This window comes from Neolamprologus multifasciatus, chromosome 23 (genome assembly GCF_963576455.1).
Source record: "Neolamprologus multifasciatus chromosome 23, fNeoMul1.2, whole genome shotgun sequence".
NCBI lineage: Eukaryota > Metazoa > Chordata > Actinopteri > Cichliformes > Cichlidae > Neolamprologus > Neolamprologus multifasciatus.
The window spans coordinates 9,253,978-9,278,078 of NC_140460.1; the positions used below are offsets into that span (position 1 = coordinate 9,253,978).

Here is a 24,101-nt window from a genome sequence, read left to right on the forward strand (position 1 = left end):
TTACAAAGGGGTCAAACCTGTTTTCCTCCTGTTTCTGACCATTCAACCCAGAGGCAGATTGACCAAATCACTGACTGACTGCCTGACTTAATGACTGTCTTTCCCATTCTGCATTGATTGTCCTTTGAGGCGACTGTTTGATCTTCCGGTGGATAAATTACACTTTGCGTCTTTGTGACTTTCTACTGCTATCCAGTGGTTTTGAATGGCCGTCTGTCTTTTCAGTGATCTCATTCCAGCATTTTCTTTCACTAGAGTGACTGTTTTGCATTTCCTCTGTTTGAAAAATTATGATCAGTAATTTTCCCAAGCGTTGATAGTGATTCTGTGATTGAGATCTGTGATCTTGTGGGTTTGTGCTATGGTTTGACTGTAGTGATGATTTTAGTGATTTGCCGGGTCATGCTTTTAACCTTGTGGCTGCTCTTGAGAGCTGTAAATGTAAGGGCTCTGCTTCACTTAACAAATTGCATCATTTGAATACTTGGTAAAAGTCAAATTCAACCAGGTGAGCGAGGTAGTTTTTTGTCTCTGCGCTGAAGCGAAAAGTCAAGAATTCATGTTGCTTGCTTGAATAATTATACAAGTTATTTACCTTTATTTATATGTCTGCATGTAGTAAATGCACGATGGAGTGACAAAAAATACACACAACGGTTTCCAGGGATTATGCCGTAGTTTTGCAGCCCTGTTTTATATTCTGAACCCTACATGGTTAAAATACAACTCGTTAAGCATGGATTTTGTGCGGAATAACTGAATTGGCCGTGGCTGCTCATTGCTTAATAGGTGAAATGGACAAATATTGTGGCATTTTTCCTTTTGTTTTTTGTTTTTCCGTCCTTGTGTTCGCCTTGCATATATTCCTTTCTCTGTAATTTCCCTCTCTGTGTGTTTGATTTCTAAACCACAGCACACCTTATTTTACTTTGCTTTTTTTCTCAATAAATAACATCAAAATATATCAAATACAAATGAACTGTTACTTTACTCAACATGCAAGCGGTATGTTGAAGAGTTCATTATTTTTCTTTTCGGTTTATGTTGATTTATATACTGTCACACTGACAAGAGTAAAGAGATTTTAATCTGCTCTTGTCATATCTGTTTAGGTTGTGTGTCTTTGTTTTTGCTTATAACTTGCATGTGTCCCTCCCCAAACCCTACATTCTTTGTCTCCTGTTATTTGACCCTTTTTTTTCACGTTGGCTCGCTCCAGATGCCGTCTAACAACAGCATCCGAAAGCAGATTGAGACGCTGCAGGTGAGTTATCTGGTGACGGTGGCTAGCTTGATGCTCCCTTCCTTTTAACGGTCCAGGGTCCTGATCACGATGTAGGCTAGTGCAGTTGTGAAGAGGCTAATCGTTCTCTGGTGTGACATTGAAGCGTTGCTCAGTGAACACAGTAAATGAAGGGCACACTTGAAGCTTGTGTTGTTGCTTTAGGCTTTGTGGGTGAGCTGGTTTGTGTTTATGAGCAGTGGTGTTTTGCTTTCGTGTCTTTGTAGTTAAATAGTTTCATTTTGACTGTTGATACATTTTTACATGGTGAGATGCACAGTAGTGGGAAAAGTCCTTAAATCTTTAAGCTAGTTGCCACAGCATAGAAACACTGTTACAACTAAAACCCCTGCGGAAAAAGTTTCTTTTATATGATAAGAAAAGCATTAGAAATGACATCTACCATACTACACTTATTGCCAAAGTAAAGGAAGTTATCGTTTGCTATTTATATTATTAATAAATTAGCGTGACCTGTTACTGCATTTAAGTTGTTGATGGATAAATGTGTAAGTTGATAAAGGTGGAGATTATTCTGTCTTTCTGCATTACAAGAGGGTTTAGAACAGGGGTGGGCAATCTCAGTCCACGAGGGCCGGTGTCCCTGCAGGTTTTAGATGTGTCCTCGAACCAACACAGCTGATTTAAATAGCTAAATTAGCTCCCCAACATGTCCTGAAGTTCTCCAGAGGCCTGGTAACGAACTAATCATGTGATTCAGTTGTGTTGACCCATGGTGAGATCTAAAACCTGCAGGGACACCGGCCCTTGTGGACTGAGATTGCCCACCCCTGGTTTAGAAGAATCTAACCTATAATATGTCATTTAAAAAAAAAAAAAAAATTGGTTAATTATTAACATTTTTGCACTTTTTAGCACGTTGAATGCACATTATAGTAGTCATCAGACTGGTGATGATATCAAAGACATCAGGCGTATTTAATATGTGGATGATTCAGATGTAATTACAGGTTCATGACTATATGAGCCCCACAGTGTTGTAGTGTTTAAAGTGGCCTCATTTTCTTTCACATGTATACCAAGCAAGCTGTTACAGCATATGCAGGAAGAGTAGACACACGGTGGTGCTGCAATAAAATGCAAACTCCTGTTGTTAATTACGTTAAATATTAATGTAAGATTTCATTATGTCAGAAGTGATGTGTCTCTGGTATATATATTACCAGAGGGTCTGGCATAGACAGGAAAATATATTTCAGCATTTAATGATGTATTCATTATCGCAGTGATACCTTTAGTTTGCCTGCTGGGTTGGGTTTTAGTTTATGTAGCGACAGCTACACTGTAGTCTCACTGGTGCTTTTTCAACCCTTCACACAAATCGATTACTTGCCCCACTGGCTGTACTCGATTTGTGGCATCTTGATTATGTTACAAAAGTAAAAGACATTTTAAAAGACGCCATAGTAGGTCAGCTGTTGTGTCGTTTGTGCCTTTGTGCCTTTGGTGTTCAGTGCCAAATGTTAGGCTGGGAAAAAAAAAAAGATGATGTTGTGCATGTATAAGAGTTTTTTAAATTATTTTATTGGTGTTATTTAGTACAGAGGTATTAAAGTTTATTCACATGCTTTAAAAGCATCTTATCACAAGAGTTTATGTTGTTAAAAAAATAAAATGCTGACACTGAGCAGCTCTTTTTAGCTGCACTTGTGAGTCACCTGCCGTTCACTGTACCAGTCTTTCAGTGACTAGATGATACAAAGATTAGATCGATCATTGAGGCACGAAAAGCGTGACAGGTTTTGTGTTTGCACAACAGGAAGTTTCACTTCACCTTAATCACAAAAGCATTTGTCACATTTAGTATGACATTTGCTACTTTTGACAAATAGCATAAAGAATCCTTAATTTAATTAAAAATGAAATCCATATTAAATTAAATGTTTTTAAATAAAAATACACAGATTTGTTAGTTTGTTCAGTGTATTAAGAAAAGCTAATGGGAGATGAGACATTTAGTAATGGTTATAGAAAAGTGTGGGCCATAATCACCTAAAACCATTTATCAAATATCGAATGAAACTTCATGTTAATCATGTGAAAAATATAAAGGCATTAACTGGAAAATCCCTCACACTCCGATCACATCACATTCTCTCAGCCTGGTAGCTCTAAAGAACCAAAGACCCTTTAAATGTATACCGTTAATACAGATACCTGATGTAGGATGCAAGTTGGAAGAAAGAAATGAATGAATGTTTGCATTTTACAAAGCTTGCCCAGTTAATTTTCTGGTGATGACTCTACATGGCTTACAGTGACTGTCTTTGTACTCAGCGTAATACTGCATTTTCCTCCTTTTGCTGCCGACTATACCTTATAAATTTCTCCAAGCATGAAGCTCATCAGACCATGTGGATGTTCAGTGCTCACATATCAATTTGTGACCAGCAGTCTCACGAAACAATTTTGTCATCAGTTTCTTGCATGCCATTGCAATGTGTTTAATCAAAGTTTCTCCAGACAACAGCAACAAACTGGTCTCTCTCAGGTAAGTAATGAAAGTGTCAAAATGGAATGGATGGCTTATATCTTTCTTTCCTTCTCTCTCTCTCTCGTTTTTGACATCTACAGAATAAAGACCCAAAGATGTCCCGTGTTGCACTAGAGTCACTCTACAGACTGCTGTGGGTCTATATTATCAGGATCAAGTGTGAGAGTAACACTGTCACGCAGAGGTCAGTTGCAGAATACCCAACAAACAGTCTTTTTGCGACCCACTACTGTTGTCCTCTTCCTAAGAGGCTTTGTATGAGAATACTTGTAGCTAAAAAACAGTTTCCCCATTTTCTCTTGCTAGTCGACTCCTCAGCATCGTTTCAGCACTTTTCCCCAAAGGCTCGCGCAGTGTGGTACCCAGAGACACCCCCCTCAACATCTTTGTCAAGATCATCCAGTTCATAGCTCAGGTAAGCCCGGAGCACAAACTATGACATACTTTAAAGTCACAGCAAAATAAATAAAATTAGGCACACACCACATATGAGGTGTGGTTTAGTGATTGCGGGTTTGCTGGTTATTACAGGAAAGACTGGACTTTGCTATGAAGGAGATTATCTATGACCTCCTGTGCGTGGGCAAGTCTCACAAAACCTTTACCATCAATCCAGAGGTAATGTATACATAATACTTTAGCTTCTGGTAATGAGGGAATGTTTGTATGTTATCTCTTATCCTCTTTGTCTCTCTGCCCAACCAGAGGATGAATATCGGTTTGCGAGCCTTCTTGGTGATTGCTGACAGTCTACAGCAGAAAGACGGGGAACCTCCAATGCCTACTACAGGGATCATCATGCCCTCTGGCAACACCCTGCGTGTCAAAAAGATCTTCCTCAACACCACCCTCACTGATGAAGAAGCAAAAGTGATAGGTGGGTTTGAGTCTTGAACAGCTGACATTTACAATAAGAGTTAACATTTGATGAAGGTGAGGCAGCTTTTAACCTGTCCACCAACTTTTTTTCTAGGCATGTCGCTATACTACCCGCAAGTACGAAAAGCCTTGGATAACATCCTGCGACACCTGGACAAGGAAGTGGGACGCTCCATGAGCATGACTAATGTACAGATGTCCAACAAGGAGCCTGAGGACATGATCACGTATGTAACAACAGCTTTATGCTCTCCTATTGCCATCCATGCAGCTATGTAGGACTTAGAGTTGCAGTCAAAGGTTTGGAAACCCTGACCCAGTTATAAACTTTGAGTGGTGCTGTATGACCTATTAACAGGTTCTCATAAATTGTCTGTCCTGCAGGGGAGAGAGGAAGCCAAAGATCGATCTATTCCGAACGTGTGTGGCCGCCATCCCAAGACTGATACCAGATGGCATGAGCAGACAAGACCTAATAGAACTTCTAGCCAAGTAATTGACCCCCGCCAACCTTTCTGCAGACACATTGCTGCACACATCATGTCTTTTAATATCCATCTTCCTGTTGGGTCTCTCTCCTCCTCTAGACTAACCATCCACATGGATGAAGAACTGCGTGGCCTTGCCTTTACTACTCTTCAGGCCCTGATGGTGGATTTCCCAGAATGGCGAGAAGATGTACTCTCAGGTTTTGTCTACTTCATAGTCAGAGAGGTGACTGACGTTCATCCCACACTGCTGGACAATGCAGTAAAGATGCTTCTACAGCTCATCATCCAGTGGAAGCAGGCAGTGCAGAGCAGCAATAAAAGCCACGATTCACAGGTTGGTGAAAAAAAGCTGTTTTTGGATCACCAGTGTAGTTTGTATTCATTGGTTTTATGTTGCCTGACAAACATGTTTAAAATAAATTAAATGTCATTTTTAACAGAGCTCAAGCAGTGGCCGTTCTCTGTCCTTGGAGCGTAATCTTCCTTTAGGTGTGGTGCATGTGGTGGAAGGTTTGGCACTGGTGGTGCTTTGTAGCTGCCGCCCTGCCACGCGCAGGCTAGCAGTCAATGTCCTCAAGGAGGTCAGAGCTCTCCATACTGCACTGAGCATTAGCAAGGTAATTTTCTTGGGCTTACAGGGGATATTGTTATGTTGAAAGAAGCAAAATATGTTTAAACCTGCATGGAAAGAAAATGATAATAATTTTGCGCAAGGACAATTGCATTCATTTTTTCTTACTTAATCTTTCAGGGAGATGAAGAACTGGCTATTGATGTAATGGATAGATTAAGTGCATCTGTGTTGGAGAGCTTCATTCACCTCACAGGCGCTGACCAGGTATGAATGGGTTTTCTTTTCTTTTTTTAAAATCCTAAAACCTTTAAAAGTACATACTGCTCATCATCTTCTGTTCTTCTCTGCAGACCAACTTGCTGTATTGTCCCAGTGGGATTGATCTGCAGACGCTAGCAGAGTGGAGCTCCTCTCCCATCAGCCACCAGTTTGATGTAGTGAGCCCCTCGCACATTTGGGTGTTTGCCCATGTTACTCAGGGCCAGGACCCCTGGGTCATCAGCTTATCCAGCTACCTGAGACAGGAGAATCTACCTAAACATTGCCCCACCACCATCAACTATGCCTGGATGTTTGCCTACACTCGCCTGCAACTACTGTCCCCACAAGTTGACATTAAGTAGGTTTCCTTAACTTCTTTGTCATTGTGGGTGTATTCATTATGGTCTGACTCTGAATACTGGGTGATGATGCCTACATGATGACATTATGTGCTTACTTAGGCAATTAGTACTTTTTTTTTTAACAAAACATAATTTTTTCTTATGCTTATTAACTGGGTTAATTCTATGACAAAAGAATTATGATTAAAGCTGCATTTTATGTTGACCCTCAACATAAAATTTATCTCTTTTTTTTTTTTTTTTACTGAATATCCACCTGCAGTAGCCCCATTAATGCAAAGAAGGTCAACAGTCTGAACAGCAGTGACTCCTACATTGGCCTTTGGAGAAACTACCTGATTCTCTGCTGCAGCTCTGCCTCTCCCTCCCCTTCCATGTCTTCGTCATCCTCCACCTCTGGCTCCGTCCGCTGCTCCCCGCCTGAGACGCTGGCGTCCACGCCGGACAGCGGCTACAGTTATGATTCAAAGGTGGCAATTTCATAAGCAGCACTCTATGCCGGGTTTTCACACACATTCATAAATATTTTAAAATGAAAGGTTAGGAGCTTTTGCACAAAGGATGAAATAATGAAATTCACTCACAATGCAAGTATGACACAGCACACTAGCCACATAAAAATCTGACAGCAGTAAAAAATTAGAGGATTTTGAATAATTTATTGCAACACTTAAGCCTTACATTTCTGCTCTGTGTGTTAACAGATTGTTGGCACTCCGTCCCCCTCCTCACTGTTCAAACACATTGTTCCAATGATGCGCTCTGAGAGCATGGACATCACCGAGTCTCTTGTGCTGGGGCTTGGCAGGACCAACCCCATGGTCTTCAGGTAATCAGCACTATACACTGCTATACATTTTTAGAATTATGAAGACTTTTTGATGGCTTACATATAGTGTTTTCTTGTGCAGAGAATTGATGGAGGAGCTAAATTCCATCATAAAGGAAGCTCTAGAGAGAAGACCTGAAGTAAGTGCCCTTCATTGATGGTTTGAAAATGTTTTCTGTATTTCTTCTGTGTGCATAGAAACACACTTTACTGAGTTCAAATATTCTTTACTCTGCAGAACATGAAGCGACGCAGGCGTCGTGACGTCCTCAGGGTCCAGCTGGTCCGGATATTTGAGCTACTTGCTGATGCTGGTGTCATCAGTCAAGTGTATGTAATCCTCAAACATCTGGAGTAACCACATGATTAGGAATTTATTTTTATATATGCAGTTTATAAACTTTTCTTTTTACAGGGCAAGTGGAGGGTTGGATTCAGAGAGCCATTCTCTGAATAGTACGCTGCTCGAGTATGTTGATCTGACCAGGCAATTGCTCGAGGCTGAGAATGACAAAGACTCGGACACTCTGAAGGACATTCGCTGTCACTTCAGCGCACTTGTGGCCAACATCATTCAGAATGTCCCAGGTATATCTCTTAATTAAAACAAATGCTTACAAAGTAAGCATTTGTTTTAAGCAATTTTTCTCAGTTTAACCTTGTGCATCAATTTCTTTACTTATTATCTTCAGTGAACCAGAGGAGGACCATCTTCCCCCAGCAATCACTGAGACACAGTCTGTTCATGCTGTTCAGTCACTGGGCTGGGCCCTTCAGCATTATGTTCACACCCTTGGATCGTTACAGTGACAGAAATATCCAGATCAACCGCCATCAGTACTGTGCACTAAAGGTTCAACATCTAAACATTTCAAGAAAATCTGCTTTTTACATACTGTGTCATGCACTTACTGATAACCAGCAAACTTTTTTGTTTGATCCAGGCCATGTCTGCAGTGTTATGTTGTGGACCTGTAGCTGACAATGTAGGGCTCTCCTCTGATGGCTACCTCTACAAGTGGCTGGACAATATCCTGGATTCTCAGGACAAGAAGGTCAGAGAAATTCTGCCATTTTGAATCTATTCGAACTAAAATTGTATCACTTAACTGTCATTAACAAGTGGTAAATCCACAAGTAATTCAACTTTAGCAATAAAACTTTCAATAATAATATATTTTTTATTATGGGTAATGTTATAAAATCCGTGTTTATGTAATGGGTTTGTGTAATAAAAATAATTATTTGCATTATTTAAACTAATGTGTTTTGCAGGGTAGCTCATAAAAGACATTTTGTAAGGAAGGTTTCATTACTACTGCTGTTATGTCAAAACCACTGGTGTCTCAGATCTATGCAAAAAGTTTCCTTCAGTGTCAGACCTGTGACTCAAGCATGGTGGCAATAGTGAAACAAGTCTGAATGCCATATCCTCATATTTCAAACCACAATCGTTTCATCCTGAACTTAAACAGTGGGTGAAACCTAAGCTTAATCAAGCCTTTTATAATCCAGTTAAACTTTATATTAGCTATTTAAATCAAGTTTATATATGCACTACATATTTATAAGGTTAAATGTTAGCTAATTACTTTTAAAGTATAATAATTGTGTCTCTGGTCATTAAATAAATGTCACACTACAAAATCCCAGTATTATGACCAGTCACCAAGCATGAGTGGTGATGATGTTTTCTCACAGATAGCAGGAGTTTAGTCTGTGATGCAAGACTTCACGAGGTCAAAGTTATGTAGCACACATTTACTTCATTTGACACTAGCACCACACAGTGGTGTTCAGAAGTACTGCAATAAAGCCCTGCTAAACGTTACATTCAATAAATGACTTGCACTTAGTTAAAATGAAATGGTAGGTTAAACTGATCTGATTAATTCTCAAATTCTTAAAAGTTTTAATTATAGTTATGCTGTTGTAAAGTATATATTAGTTTTCTGCAATTAACAGCAAACCTCAGTCTCATAACTCTAATACTGGGTATTTTTCATTTGATATTAAGAAGTTATGTGTAAAACTCATCAGAGTTTTGCAGACTGAAGGAGAGATTCTTAATGGTTGCTGTGTGGTTTCCTTTAGGTTCACCAGCTGGGTTGTGAGGCTGTGATGTTGCTACTAGAACTGAATCCAGACCAGAGCAACCTCATGTTTTGGGCTGTGGACCGCTGCTACACTGGCTCCCGTCGTGTAGCTGCCGGCTGCTTTAGGGCCATTGCCAATGTCTTTCACAACAGGTACCACATGGTGCCATCTTTATGTCATTTTTTAAGGTTCCACCTACTTGTGACTTAAATACTGTATGTGTTATATTTCTTTTAGGGATTACCAGTTTGACACTGTGGTGCTGCTCAACCTGATTCTGTTCAAGGCGGCTGACTCTTCCAGGGAAATCTATGAACTGTCCATGCAGCTGTTACAGGTCAGAATTTCTTTGTCCTACACATACTGTAGAAAAAATTGGGTCTTTAATCATTAATTTAATAATCTGTGGTTGTTTGTGTGATGCAGATCCTAGAGCCCAAGCTTTTCCGTTATGCCCACAAATTGGAGATTCAGCGGACTGATGGCATCCTGACCCCTCCCTCACCGCTGCCACACCTCTACTCTGTGTCTTACTACCAGCTCTCTGAGGAGCTTGCAAGGACTTACCCAGAGCTCACTTTGCCCATCTTCTCAGGTTTGCTACATTGCTGAATGAATACTCATCAATGTAATATGATAAGTATTCCGTTAACTGAAATATCTCGCTTTCCTTTTACTGTGAAACCAGTTATTTTAGGTCTTTTTTATTTTTATGAGAAAAGATTTTTGCTCATAAAACTTGATAGTCGGCTAATATGGTTTCTGTTTTTGCTGTTGATTGACTTTTTGGGGAGATAAGCACGATTTTTCCCATTCAAATTCGGCTGTATATTTCCATTCAAGGTCCTTTTTTCGTTTGTATTATATTTAGTATTATAGCTAAGTTCATTCAAATGGCATCCTAGCCACTCTGGTAACTGCCTATGACACTTAAAAAGTTAGCTTTTTCCCACTGAAAACTATACTTTTACCCCCACTTCAGCTTTTAATTGAGCCATATGTGGCTCGTGACTGTAAGGAGTTTGACACCCCTGTGTTAATGTCTTTGTTTGTACTATCCACACTGCAGAGGTGAGTCAGCGTATCCAGACAGCACATCCTGGTGGTCGTCAAGTAATGTTGCACTACCTCCTACCTTGGATGAATAATGTGGAGCTTGTTGACTTCAAACCAACTCCACGACGACCAGAGGACTGCTGCAGTGGCGAGGATGATGAGGATGTGCAAGACCGAGAAATTATGATGGTCAATAGCCGTCGCTGGCTCCGTGGAGAGGGCTGGGGATCCCCTCGTGCTACAACCATGGTGCTAAACAACCTCATGTTCATGACCGCTAAGGTGACACAGCTAACATACCATCTATGTTTGCACTAAGTACCGCAGCAATTTCCTAATGTTGTAAACCTGCTCAACATTTGGCAATAAAAACCCTTTCTGATTGTGATTCTGATCTACACATCTACATCTTAAAAAGCTGGTTGGGCAAGTTCATTTATCATTAAACTATTATATTTTTTTTAACAGTATGGTGATGAGTTTGCGTTGTCAGAGATCGAGAATGTCTGGACTACATTAGCAGATAGTTGGCCAAAGAACCTCAAAATCATTCTTCACTTCCTCATCAGTATGTCTGGAGTCAGCAGTGACCCCAGCCTCTTGCCCTATGTAAGTTGCAGCACACTCAATGTGCCATGTCCTTGTGTCTGATACTTAATCTTCATGACTTTTCGCCTCATGTTATGCGTGTCCTCAGGTGAAACGAGTGGTGGTTTTCTTGGGCAGAGATAAGACTATGCAGCTGCTGGAGGAGTTGATGTGTGAGCTTGAGTTGACTGATCCTGTCAGCTCAGCTGTCACTCACATGGACAACCCCCCTTATTATCGCATCAGCTCCAGTTACAAGATTCCTTCAGTCACCTCAGGTTAATGAGCATTATAAATGCCCAAGTTCACAGCTTAGGCCAAGAGGTCATATGCTATGTTTCTGGTGCCAGGAGACAAATGTTTAATGTCTACTTTCTCAGGAACAACCTCCAGCAGCAATACCATGGTGCCAGGAAATGATGCTCATCATGACAGCAAGATGAAAGACTCAAACATGGATGACAGGTACAAAATAAAGAACTGCAATGCTCTGTTATTATTAGATGGTATAAGTATAGGAAAAACACAAATGTCTCTGTCAGGTCAGTCATATTTTATGCTGAAGACATGAAAAAAGCACATGTACATCCATTCAGGAGTTCAAACAAATATTAACCAATTTTTATAATGGTGGACAAAGACACTGCACTAAATAACTAAAATTTACAGAATTAACATCATGCTGTATTAACTAAAACTAAAACGTACAGCCATAGTAAATGTTTTACTGGGGTCATGAACTGAGCAGTTAGATCGTTTTCTCAGACTCCTGTAGAGTCTTTTTGCCACTTGATTATACGCCCTAAATAAATACAGGTTTAAAGGACTTTCAATGGTTTTATTATATAGGCCCCCAGGCTGCATCCTTCTTTTGTATTCAATCTGTGGCTTGATGAATTAAACGTTTTTGTTGTGTTGGACTAAAGTTCATGATTAGTGAGGAAAAAGTGGCATTGTCCTTCTAAACATGCATGTTTGTTTTACAGTTGCACACACCTGGATATCTACAGTGGTCTGAACAGCAACCTGAACCGCCACCACCACCGTCTTGAATCTCGTTACAGCAGCAGCTCTGGAGGCTCCTATGAAGATGAGAAGAGTGAGCAGGAAATCTTTTCTTCTCCATACTCACCACTACATTTTTATACCACCCACTACCATGCCTGCTAATCTTCTCTATTTTCCAGGTGACTCCATGCCGCTTTATGCTAACTGGCGATTAAAAGTGATGGATCACAATCAGCCAGAGCCTCTTCCCTTCCCACCAACAGGAGGCTGCTGGTCCCCTCTTGTGGACTATTTGCCAGAGACAAACACACCTGCTGTACCTCTCCACAGGTACACAAAAATCAACTTTTTATCTCACAAAGCATTGCAGTGTTGAGTTCTTTTTATAATCCACTACACTTTTTCTGTTTTTCAGATGTAACATTGCAGTCATCCTACTCACAGACCTCATTGTTGATCATGGGGTCAAAGTAGAATGGAGTGCCTACCTACAACTCCTGCTACACGCAGTTTTCTTAGGTAAATTGCTTTCTTTTTGTGCTGTTTTATATGTTTGTATACATTAAGGCAAAATGTTTTAGGCATATTTGGAGTTTTGCATAAATAATCCTTTACTAGGTCTATAAATTTCAGTTGAATGATGTCAAATGTCTTCATCTTCTGTGTCTTTCTCAGGTTTAGATCACCAGCACCCAGAGGTCTATGAGCACTGCAAACGCCTGCTGCTTCACTTGCTCATAGTTCAGGGTGCAAATAGCAGTGTTCAGTCTGTCGCTATGGTGCTTTTACGCAACAGAGACTACAATGATCCAAGGGTCCTGACTGTAAAGCCTGTAGCTCAAGAGTTCAACCTCACAGGTTAGTTCTGCTACAGAAACAAGAACTGGAAGAGAGCAATAATAATGAGAATCACTGTTTTATAGTTGAACATGTGCGGATTCGCTATCAGCTGTGGAATTGCTTTTTAGTTATTTTGAAATGAGGGGAAAACAACAGGACAGGGAACAGGACACATATAGGCGTAGTGCCAAACTTGACCACTGCGTGGCAGCAACCTCCTGCCCACATATAGACAGATTTACACAATATCATTGTTCCATAGAAAAAGGTTCCCTGAAAAAGACCCTTTTATTTTCTAATTCAGAAATTAAGATAAAGTAATGTGTGTCTATACAAGAAGGAGAGCAGTGAATCATATTTTTATACAGAAATCATTTAGCCTACCTTCACTTTTGGACACCAACTTATGGTCTGCTTATATTATTAGCAACTGTACCTTTAATTGTGTTTAGCCCAAGCTAGCCACCTGGCTGGTAAAATGCAGAAAAGCTGACAATGTGTTTGCAATTTGTTCCTATAGGAATACAGGAACTTTTGCCAGACTGTCAGCCATCACCGATGACAGACTCTGGCCTCAGCTCAAGCTCGACGTCGTCCAGTATAAGCCTTGGTGCAGGGGCCAGTGCTGTGTCCCACCTCTCTCCCACGCTTCTAAGTGAAGTAGATGTCACTGTTGAACATGACGAGAAGGCCAAAGCTCTGATTGAGTTTATAACTTCAAGGTGAGAAGAGACTTTAAAAAAAAAAAAAAAAGAACACCTTCCCAGAAATGTATGACATTTATGTGTGTCACTATTTGCTGCTGGCAAGAACTGTCTTTTTTAGCATTTAGAAATGTGTATAACCTCACATGTTTAGTAGGCATTTCTATGAACACATTGTTAGATGTTACTCATTGTGTACAATGATTTGCTTTCATGCTTCCAGCAGTGTCTAAAAGGACTGGGGTACTTTGATTTGCATGGGTTTGATTTTTGGAGTTAGTTTCTTTGCTTGGTGTGATAACACTAAAGGTTTTGATAGTGTTTCAGGTCATTTGTTCATGCGTGTTTATTTGTATATTGTAGAAAACGCGGTCCGCTCTGGAATCACGAGGATGTGTCACCTAAGAACTCCAACATTAAGAGCGCTGAACAGCTGAGTGCTTTTGTCAGACATGTGGTGACAGTCTTCAAGCATTCCCAGACAGGTCTGTAGGGTTCACAGCCACTTGATATTTATTAAGTGCTTTTGTCATATTTACCTGTTTGTGCTTGTGTATCCTGTCAGGTTTCCAATTGGACTCATTGCTGAGTGAAGTAGCTTTAAGGTCAGCTCTATCTTGTTCTTCTCGCCACTATGCCGGTCGCTCTTTCCAGATTTTCAGGGCACTCAAACAACCTCTGACTCCTGCCACACTGTCTGACATTTTGTCTCGGTTGGTTGAGACTGTAGGAGACCCTGGAGAGGAAGCTCAGGTCAGAACATTTTTAGAAAAAGTCTGGTCTTTTACCTGCAATGTCAAAATGTATAACATGAAACAACATTTTAAAGGTTATATTTAATTTGACCACATGATCATTCAGCTATTAAAAACATTCCTGCTTGTGTTACAGCAAAATATTGCATAGAATGAGGTTTTTAATAGGACATGGCAAAACGTCAAATGTTCTTTATTTAAATTGCGCGTGGTTTCGTTGTGTTTGGTTTTAAAGCCACTTTGCCAGTAAAATTCACACATTTAGCATCATGATTTTGACACTTAATGTATAACAGTGATACAGCGGCCATGCATAGACCAGTGTCCTTTACCCTGTGGCTGCACTGAATTCCTCACACATTGCGCATTTGCAGAATCTGTGCTGCAGCATTGCACTTCCACTATAATCAATGAAAGTAGCTGCACTGAGTGTGAGAGCAGCATTTAAGTCATTCATATGTGTGGGGAGATCCATACCTCAAATATAAAAATAGGTTGATTTTCTATGTCTTTTATGTGTTTATGAGAGGTGTGCAAAGCCTGTTCCTACAGATATAGTTAACCAGTTCTTGTTTAATTGCATCTACACAGAAAGTTACTATCGGTATATCATTTTTAGTTAATGTTTGAGGACAGACAAAGGTTTAAAGAAAGCATGAATACTATTGATGAAGAAGCGACCTTCTTATCTTGTTATGCTTTTACATTTGATGAGGGGTGACTGCAGTAACATAATGTGATCAAATTATTTTCTCAGTGGTTTAAGGTTTAGTTTTCTTTCCCAGGGCCACTCTTTGTATCGTCAAGCACATCATGTGCCAAAATACATAGTAAATGTGTTGCATCAAACTGGAAAACAGGCCTGTGAGTTGTTTCTGTAGAAAACATAGATGCTATGTGTTAACTCGCTGTTATCTGTGATTTCTTTCTGACGAGCTGACCTCTCCTACTTTTTCTCCTCAGGGCTTTGTCATTGAGCTTCTCCTGACGCTGGAGTCTGGCATTGACACACTAGCAGACACAGTGAAAAACTATGATCTCCTCACTGCCTTAGCACAGTAAGTCTTCTCATTGGTTTATTATTTTAATGTTTGAATTCTTCTTAATTTAACTAACATCCTGACACATTTTGCAATAGCTGTGTACAAAATTCTGCCATTTCTTTCCACAGAACCTCCACCCACGACCACTTGTTGGGGGCCAAGTTTGCTGCCAACAGGAAAAGCACAGGCCAGCTGAATATGAACAGTAGTGGTCTGTTGCATTATGTCCACACTCGCAGCAACTCTCTTCGAGCCAGCCTGATGATGGGTGAACGAAAAGCTGACAGGCGTCGGAGTAACACCCTGGACATTGCTGACCGACTTGGTGGCAGCTATGCAAACCTGGCTCGCACACGGAGCTTATCATCACTAAGCAGAGGAGGTCCAGGAAGTCCAGGAGGGGACTCTGCGCCACCTGTGGACCCTTCAAATCTGATGGCCACGGTATTCTGGATCGCCGTGTCATTGCTCGAGTCAGACTACGAGTTTGAGTACTTGCTGGCTCTGCGACTGCTCAACAAGCTGCTGAGCCAGCTGCCCCTGGATCGTGCGGACAGCCGAGAACGTCTGGAGACGGTCCAAAACAAGCTGAAGTGGTACAACTTCCCTGGTCTGCTGCAACTCTTCCTGAAGGGCTTCACTTCTGCTGCTACTCAGGAGCTAACCATCCACCTGCTCAGTAAGCTCATCAGTGTCTCCAGACAAACACTGGTAGACCCTTCACAAGTAGCAGGTAACCAATGACTTTTTTACAGTTTTAAATCATTTAGTTTTTAAAATCTAAAATAAATAAAAGGGACAAGAAAATTGATCATATATAATAACCAGTTGCTCAGAAACCAGTCAGGGTTTTGGGGTTCCCCAAAGGGGAATCTCTGGCATTGCAATAAATCTTAACATCTGTTAAATAAGGTAATGCCGGGATTTTGTCCTGTCTATATTTAGAACTGTGACTTGTTCATAAGCCCATATTGACCCCAGTTCTATTTATTTGTATTGATTTACATTTTTAAGGTTAGACTTTTACTTCATGTCTGCAGGTTTTCCTCTGAACATCCTGTGCCTCCTGCCGCATCTCATCCAGCACTTTGACAACCCCACTCCTTTCTGTAAGGAGACAGCCGATAAGATCGCTAAAGTGTGTGCGGATGAGAAGTCGGCCACACTGTCTAACCTGGCCCATATGATGAGCCTTTACAGCACACACAGCTACTCCCGCGACTACACCAACTGGATCAACGTGGTCTGTCGTTACCTCCATGATGCCTTTGCAGAGAAAACTTTGAATCTGGTCACTTACTTGGCTGAGGTATATGAGAAAAAGGTCACACTTCTTATGTTGGTCACAGATGGAAAAATAACAAATGTATCCATTTCTGTCTCCATCAGTTGCTAGAGAAGGGTCTTCCCAGCATGCAGCAGTCCTTGTTACAGATCATCTATAGCTTGCTGAGTCATATTGACCTGTCAGCAGCTCCTGTCAAACAGTTCAACCTTGAGATCATGAAGATCATTGGCAAATATGTTCAGGTGAGCCTTGACGTCACTGGACAGCCTGACAGACCGACTTTAGGGTTTGGGTCAAAAGAGGAATGCATTGTGGAGGTCTCATTGAATTTCTCTTGCTGCTAATTGTAAAGTGTGCGATTATGTCTACTGCTAGTTTGAGGTCTTGCAACAAGAAGCATTTATTTTGTGGGATTTGCTTTTTGTCAGACAACATATGCCTGAATGAGATTTTTATTGCTGGATCAGCCAGGGTCTCCCGTGTGGTTGGCAAGAAAATCACCAAAGCACCAGCCATCCATATGCAGTATGCCTTATGTTTAGTAAGAGGTGTGTGTGTGTGTTTCATACTCTGAACAGCATATTTTCACATTTAGTCTGACGTGAATAAATACTGCGGTGTCCTGCTCTATAAATAGCAGCACAATTGAGACTAAGAAAGAATAACATATGTTTCAGGGTCACTGTAAAGAGGTGTTTTGATGCTATTACACCTATTTATGAAGCCTGTTTTTTCCAGATTTGACCCAGGGCTGCCATAAGCTACTTTTGGCCATCCTAGCTTACTGTCAGTGTTTTCTTTTGTGCATTCCACAAAAGGAAACATTGTATTTGTGCATATTGAGATTTTTAGCATATGTGCACTGATGTGAACTGCAAGCTTTTTGTGTTAAGCCTCCTTTCTCATTCTACCAATATGACTATAAGCCATATGAATAGTAGCTGGTTGGGATCCGAAATGCCCTTTCACATTCATAAATTCCTCAGAAACACCTACACAGCTTGCTTCCTCACAGTGGCTTCGTTATATTTCTGCATTGTTTTGTTTTTTTTTTTGTTTTTTTTCCAGAGCCCACATTGGAAAGAGGCCCAAAACATTTTGAAGTTGGTTGTATCCCGTTCAGCCAGCCTTGTTGTTCCAGAAGATGTGCAACGCTCCTACAGTTCTGAGTCCTGCAGCTCACCAGAAATTGCCTTCACGCGCATATTCAACAACTCTTCCAAAGAGCTGCCCGGGAAGACTCTGGACTTCCACTTTGACATCTCAGAGGTTGGTGTCCTACTTTCCTTAAGTTTACTATGTTCACCATATTGATTTACCTTTGATTTTATCTCTAATCTGCATTATTTGACTCTATAGACACCAATAATCGGGCATAAATATGGTGATCAGCGTACTGCAGCAGGCAGGAATGGAAAGCCACAGGTGATTGCTGTCACAAGAAGTACCTCCTCTACATCATCTGGATCTAATTCCAATGGGCTCGTCCAAGTAAGCTGGAAGAGGCCACAACTCTCTCAGGTACCTTCCCAGACGCAACACCGGACCTAAGCTATGATCTGTCTTTAACAAGCTTAACGTGTCTAGAAAAGAAGCTCAACTAAATAATTAAATCATGACAATTTATTTTACACACACACAGCCATAAAAATAATTACTTTTGCTACATGCATACTGGCTAATTTTAAGCAGTTGTAATAGTATTTTGTAAGCAAACAAAAGCCAAACACATGTGAGTCTGATCAGTCTGTTGCTATTATTAACATATTTCATTGCATTGCCTGAAGATGTGAGTTCTGTTTTTGTTAAAAGACCATCTAAAAGAATTTTGACCTGGTCAGCTTGTCATTTTCTCATCTCGCATGTCTTCTTATTACAGAGAAGAACCAGAGAGAGGCTGATGAACGTCCTATCTTTATGTGGTCCAGAATCAGGCATCCCAAAAAATCCATCTGTAAGACTCCTCTCCTACTCTAAAGCTTCAGATAAGGTCTCTGTAAAATCACTGACATGAGCAATCGAGGCTGTCTTTGTGGTGGTGTTAGAATTGGATTAATTTGGACTTCTAAGATGATGATGGATTGATTAAAAATTGTATTTAATTTTCTGACATTCCGTGCAGGTGGTATTCTCATCCAATGAGGACCTGGACTCTGCAGACCAGCAGACCAGTCTTATCCCCACAGTGGAGGAGGCCGTCAGAGAGGAGGAGTTGCAGGGAGAGGATACAGGCAGTGAGCAGCAGTTTGGAGTCTTTAAGGACTTTGACTTCTTAGATGTGGAGCTGGAGGATGCTGAGGTGAGAAAGCACATTCAAATGGCCCCACCTGTATGAGGGGAAAAATAATAAAAAGGTGGTAATTTAAAGGAACTTATAGCAAGTGGAAAGGGACTGCTCAGAAAGGTTAAAGGTTTTCTAGTTGTATGTAGTGTAGGGAACTTGAACTTCTGTGCTCTGTTCAGTCACTCTTCATCATTTCTGTTGACCATACTGTAGTAGATGTTTGACAGATTAACATTAATGTCTTGTTTGTTAAAATTGCCTTACTTGTCCTACTACTGTAGTAGAGAACTTTTATGTCCTTCTTAAGTCTACTAACATACATATTCCTTCTCTTCTCTTGCCACAAGGAGCTGCAGGTAAGTCTGAAGCCAAGAAAGCTACTAAGATATGTTGTTCTTTTCAGTGCCCTGGTGTCTCCCTGTGTCATCCAGTAAAGTGCAGTACTACCTTTTGATTTGAAATCATCGCTCCTGTTGTCGTGAACCCTTTATAGTTGTAGATCATTGCATCATTTACCATCCCATGGATAAAATTACGTCGTCCGCTCAATCACATGACTGTCTTATTTTTTTTTAAGTTATGTATTTTGCATTTGTGTTGTTCTTTGTTTGCTTATTTTGTAATATCTAACCCAGACAATATAATTTTTCCCATATTCCTCATTGCCGTTTACTTGGTTGTCCTGCAGGGGGAGAGCATGGACAACTTCAACTGGGGTGTGCGGCGTCGCTCCCTGGAGAGCATGGACAAAGGGGACACGCCGTCTTTGCAGGAATGCCAATACACGGGCAGCACGCCAAGCCTCAACCTCACCAACCACGAGGACACAGACGAATCGTCTGAGGAGGAGGTATTGAGCGCTAGCCAGATTCTCACCCGCTCTGGCCTTGTAAGTCTCACTCTAATCAGGGTCCCCCACCCAACCCAGCCACCATGCTCCCCACACAGCCCGCTGGCATGGTGTGCGTGTGTGTGTGTGTGTGCGCGCGCATACTATGCTGGACCTCCTTCCAGTGCGGACAGGAGCTACACGCTTGCTTCTTCGCTGGTGGTAGAATCCCTTTTTAAATCTCAGCCTACTCCCTCTAGCTTTAAGACCAATGCTTTCATTGTTTCCTAGACCTTTAAATTCTACGACTGGTTAGTCGTAGAATTACGACTAGTTAGGACACTTTTTGTAAACTTATTAGAAAAATTTTTCTGAATAAAAATCTTTACATATAAAATGAATCAAATATTTAAACCCAGCATGTTTCTTTTGCATTGTTTAACAGTTTGGCTGCCTTTCTTTAACTCTTCTTTGTTTTCTTTGGCTTTCCCAGCAAGGCCTTTATCTACATCTGCTAATTACGCTAATAATTATCGGATGTAGGTCCTCAGTCTTATACAGATGTTTTCTTTCTCTCTTCTTCTGCTCTTCTTGGTCTTGGTAGTGCACGGTGAGAGAATGAGCTTTTGGCTTTAGTGGACATTTGCCCCGAGACTTTGTAGTCATACAATATTACACACTAGAAAAACGAGCATGCAGTATTTCTGTGTTATTTCCCTAGAATTTTGAATGAGATAACCTGCTCATAAAATTAATTGATGTTATTGATACTAGCATGATCTGATGCCTGAAGCCATTTTTTTTTTTTTTTTTTTTGAAGATGCAGTAATGACTAAAATGACTAAACATGCTCTGCTTGATAAAGAAACAGGGGTTATGTTGTTGTAAGTTGTCAAAAGTTAATTAATCTGTAGGCGTGTCTGCTTTACTAAGATTAAAATGTTATTGCTTTATGTTGATGATCTAATTTCGTTATGAAATATATTACTATATTATTATGAAAATACTCAAATGAGATTCTGTTTTACTGCATTTCATAAAGATATTTGGGGATATCTCAGCACATGTAGTGACTTAATTTAAGTTTGCAGTATTACGTTACTGCTTACCCTATGTACGTAATTTAACATACATACAGAGACCAGTTGTGCCAAAGCGAGAACTTGTAATCAGCACTAATTCTGGACCTCTGATTAAATAATCCAGCGATTAAATGTGTAGACTAATGTATGAGTAATTGGTAGGATCAGTATTTGAAAAATAAATGTTAAAGTCACTTTATATTTTGTAAATATGGTTATCCCACTGCAAAGTGATTGGTTTTTGGGGGAAAAAAATCAATAATCAATTGGTGGAAATCATATGATGAAAAATCCTATAGAAAATTGCCTGTTATTATTGTCTTTTATTATTTTTTTGTGAGACAGGTTTTTCAAACTGTTTTATTCCAAAACTGAAGTCCATTATTTTTTGTTTTGTAACAATAATATTTTTCACTGAGTACACACAGAATCTTATAGCCTAAAACAGCCTCTTTCCATGTATTTATAGCTCATGATTAAACAAGTCCAGTCGTCTTCTTTCCAAACTCTTTAGGCAACTTCTCAAGACCATTATGTTATTATTGAGGTACCTCTTTGAATGACCTTCCAAAGTAACCGTTGTCCACTTCAGGTTTTGAAATAGTAGGGCTTTAGGCATTAGTACACTTGTAATAAAGGTTTACATCATACTCTATTGTGTTCATACATCCCTCAGCAAAAAAGCCAAACAGTTCGTGTTTCTCTTTTCCAGCTCAACAGTGATTCTGCTACGGATGACACTGCATCCAACCATGTGGACTCTTTGCAGCAGTCCCAAGAGTCCACCAGCAGTGCCATGACGGAGGAGGCAACTGTCCTGCCCACTCTGCCCTCCGCACCCTCCCTCCCTCGACTGGATAGTCCCATGTTGGAGATGACCCACTCAGACAGCACCAGCAGTCAGCTGCCTGAGGTGCGATGAATCAGGAGCAACAATAAACTGTGGTGCTCGGGTGCTTTTTAGCCTGCCTTTTTCTTTTTGTTCATTTCGTATCTGCTTTTTCTGTATTTGTTGGCCTATCTGTCATTTAGACAAACGATCAGCTACCTTTAGGGGGTTTTGGACAGGATGGAGTAAAAGTGCTGGTTCTGAGGGACTGTCTGGCTGCTGTCGGGTTAAGATCTATATATGCGCGTGTGTGTGCATGTTTGTGTTTGCTGCTTCTGCTGCTTCTCACTCTTTCTTTGTTACTTTGCTCTGCATGGTTGCTGAAGTCTTAACTGTGTAGCTCTTGCTGCCTTAATAGTAGTGGGGCTTGATTGTATGATTTTGGGAATGGTTAAAAAAATTAAAGCTCACCTCAGGTCAGCTGTTACTGCTCACCTCACCTACAATAACACAGCAACTGACCCTTCCAACTAAATCCTCCATTTAAAAACTTGTGAAAGAGACACCAGCTCCTTAATCCTCGGCAGATGCATGTGTGAGTATGAGTCCTTTATAAGTGGTGTCTTAGTTTTACAAGTGCAGTTAACTCAAAAGCTAGCCAATGAAATTCACTATGATATTAACATGCCATAGCTTGCCTTCTGTATTTACTGCTACTCACATTTATTACTTCCACTAACAATGGTAAGTATATCATTTTGTCTGATTTGCATTTGCATGTACATGGCATTTTAAAGTTTAACATATTTCAGCTTTATATCCGTATAATATGAATAACCACTAAATTCATTGGTGTGTATAGTGCAAATCAGTTCTCTATCAGGTTCCCCTATCTATCCCTCAGTGACCTCTGTAACTTTTAGGAACACAACCAAGCAAGTGGTCTCAATATCATCCCAAGGACATCTCCCCCATCACAGCCCCAGCTCTTAGTGTAATGAGCTCTAGATAAAACCATCAATAGTCTTGCTCATTCCCTCCGGGATGGCCATGACCACTTCTAAAAGCTTTCTGTAATATAGCTGCTGTCTCTGTGATGTACTGGCTGTCTGCCATGCACAGTATCCCTAATGCACTATACTTTGAATAATAAAGAAAGGAAAAACAAAAAGGGAAAAAAAAAAGCAAAGACCTCTTAATTAGAATACCCCTGTGCCATCTTCAGCATATCAGCACATGGGAACATATCGCTCTCTCCTATTAGCGCGTCTACCGACTATGTATCGGCATATCCTCCTTTTACATATGAGTCAGTTAGATGCTTCTAATACTAATGTTGTCTATAAATTGTGGCCTTGCTTGATGTCTGCCTACAATTTATTACAATGACTTGTTCCTTTGTTAGGTTGCTAATTCAGTCCATTAGTTGTTTCTGTAGTTATGCAGTTGTCTATAAATCAGTTGTCATGCAGCTGTTATGAGTCACCACTGATTAATTTAATTAATTTGTGGGTCTGTCACTTCCTGACAGGCGATGTTGCTGTTCTGTTAGCAGTGACGTCAAATTTTCAGTGGCATTTTTGTGATAAATACTGGGTGATCTGTTTGTTTTTTTTAATAGACATTAGCTTATAACGTGACATCTAGAGCAATTTCAGAGAAACTGAATATTGCAAAAGGTACAAAGTCAAAAGTCCCACTTGTGTAATTAAAGCTGTGAGCTTTGAGAATAGGCTACAGTGGTCTTAATTCAAGCTTTACGAGAGGCTCAACTGTGAATCTGTGTTTTATGTATCAGTGTTGGCGGCCACTGTTGAAATAAAAATATTATTTTGATGGATGTTTTGTAATGTGAAATTACCTGCCATGCTGAGCCCCCCTTCTGCTTTGATGTTACAGGATGCTATAAGCATGACGGCGGCTGACGAGCTGAGCAGCAGCGTGAGCGAGGACACGGGGTTTTGCAGCGCCCCCCCTTTGCCCTCTGACCCACAAGAGATGTGTGACCTCCCAGACTCACGAGACCCTCAGGATGCTCAGGATCACCAAGAGACTCAAGACCCTCAGGAGGACTTGGATCCAGCCCCCCCTCCCCCGCCGGCCATAGACACACCACCAGGGCTCCTTTGTGATGACGAGTCCCAAACGATGCTGCCTCTTTGTCTGGCATCAGAGACGAAGCAGGATGCAGATCCAGATCCAGACAGCACCTGTGGATCTGTGTGGGAAGAAGATGTGACACAGGCGCTGAAAGAGCTGGATGAGCGCTGTGAGGAGGAAGAGGCGGACTTCTCTGGGATGTCCAGGTAGGTGTTTCAGAGTCTTTCTTTGTATTCATGCTAGAGATGGACCGATCCGATATTACGTATCGGTATCGGTCCGATACTGACGTAAATTACCGGATCGGATATCGGAGAGAAATAAAAAATGTAATCCGATCCAAAGTTTCACAAAATCACCTCACAAAACGCGCTACTTGGCGTAGCCCAGCTCGGCGCATCGGAG

At 40.7% G+C, this 24,101-nt stretch overlaps 1 protein-coding gene and 1 long non-coding RNA gene across 12 annotated transcripts in view; both read left to right on the top strand.

Moving 5' to 3' along the window:
* Positions 1–24,101, top strand: part of fryl (furry homolog, like) — a 78,292-nt gene that overhangs the window by 40,822 nt on the left and 13,369 nt on the right. For 6 of the 11 annotated variants that reach the window (XM_085149901.1, XM_085149902.1, XM_085149892.1 and 3 more), the window contains 43 exons: positions 1,220–1,264; positions 3,878–3,981; positions 4,104–4,212; positions 4,329–4,415; positions 4,503–4,674; positions 4,771–4,903; positions 5,061–5,168; positions 5,264–5,501; positions 5,608–5,784; positions 5,919–6,005; positions 6,092–6,360; positions 6,627–6,834; positions 7,069–7,193; positions 7,276–7,333; positions 7,432–7,523; positions 7,609–7,781; positions 7,886–8,046; positions 8,138–8,248; positions 9,288–9,442; positions 9,528–9,627; positions 9,717–9,885; positions 10,360–10,628; positions 10,815–10,955; positions 11,044–11,212; positions 11,315–11,399; positions 11,921–12,033; positions 12,122–12,272; positions 12,358–12,461; positions 12,618–12,800; positions 13,303–13,504; positions 13,850–13,971; positions 14,052–14,239; positions 15,205–15,299; positions 15,413–16,017; positions 16,325–16,593; positions 16,674–16,814; positions 17,641–17,841; positions 17,932–18,093; positions 18,452–18,562; positions 18,695–18,871; positions 19,545–19,745; positions 21,480–21,680; positions 23,496–23,902. In XM_085149901.1, the coding sequence (XP_085006027.1) occupies positions 1,220–1,264; positions 3,878–3,981; positions 4,104–4,212; positions 4,329–4,415; positions 4,503–4,674; positions 4,771–4,903; positions 5,061–5,168; positions 5,264–5,501; positions 5,608–5,784; positions 5,919–6,005; positions 6,092–6,360; positions 6,627–6,834; positions 7,069–7,193; positions 7,276–7,333; positions 7,432–7,523; positions 7,609–7,781; positions 7,886–8,046; positions 8,138–8,248; positions 9,288–9,442; positions 9,528–9,627; positions 9,717–9,885; positions 10,360–10,628; positions 10,815–10,955; positions 11,044–11,212; positions 11,315–11,399; positions 11,921–12,033; positions 12,122–12,272; positions 12,358–12,461; positions 12,618–12,800; positions 13,303–13,504; positions 13,850–13,971; positions 14,052–14,239; positions 15,205–15,299; positions 15,413–16,017; positions 16,325–16,593; positions 16,674–16,814; positions 17,641–17,841; positions 17,932–18,093; positions 18,452–18,562; positions 18,695–18,871; positions 19,545–19,745; positions 21,480–21,680; positions 23,496–23,902 (7,178 nt within the window). The remainder of the gene's footprint in view (positions 1–1,219; positions 1,265–3,877; positions 3,982–4,103; positions 4,213–4,328; positions 4,416–4,502; positions 4,675–4,770; positions 4,904–5,060; positions 5,169–5,263; positions 5,502–5,607; positions 5,785–5,918; positions 6,006–6,091; positions 6,361–6,626; positions 6,835–7,068; positions 7,194–7,275; positions 7,334–7,431; positions 7,524–7,608; positions 7,782–7,885; positions 8,047–8,137; positions 8,249–9,287; positions 9,443–9,527; positions 9,628–9,716; positions 9,886–10,359; positions 10,629–10,814; positions 10,956–11,043; positions 11,213–11,314; positions 11,400–11,920; positions 12,034–12,121; positions 12,273–12,357; positions 12,462–12,617; positions 12,801–13,302; positions 13,505–13,849; positions 13,972–14,051; positions 14,240–15,204; positions 15,300–15,412; positions 16,018–16,324; positions 16,594–16,673; positions 16,815–17,640; positions 17,842–17,931; positions 18,094–18,451; positions 18,563–18,694; positions 18,872–19,544; positions 19,746–21,479; positions 21,681–23,495; positions 23,903–24,101) is intronic. The other 5 variants (XM_085149894.1, XM_085149899.1, XM_085149896.1 and 2 more) reach the window with 4 other exon arrangements.
* LOC146491012 (uncharacterized) lies at positions 1,271–3,327 on the top strand. The gene is made up of 2 exons (XR_014872172.1): positions 1,271–1,470; positions 1,893–3,327. It is a non-coding gene; the product is annotated as an uncharacterized LOC146491012 (long non-coding RNA).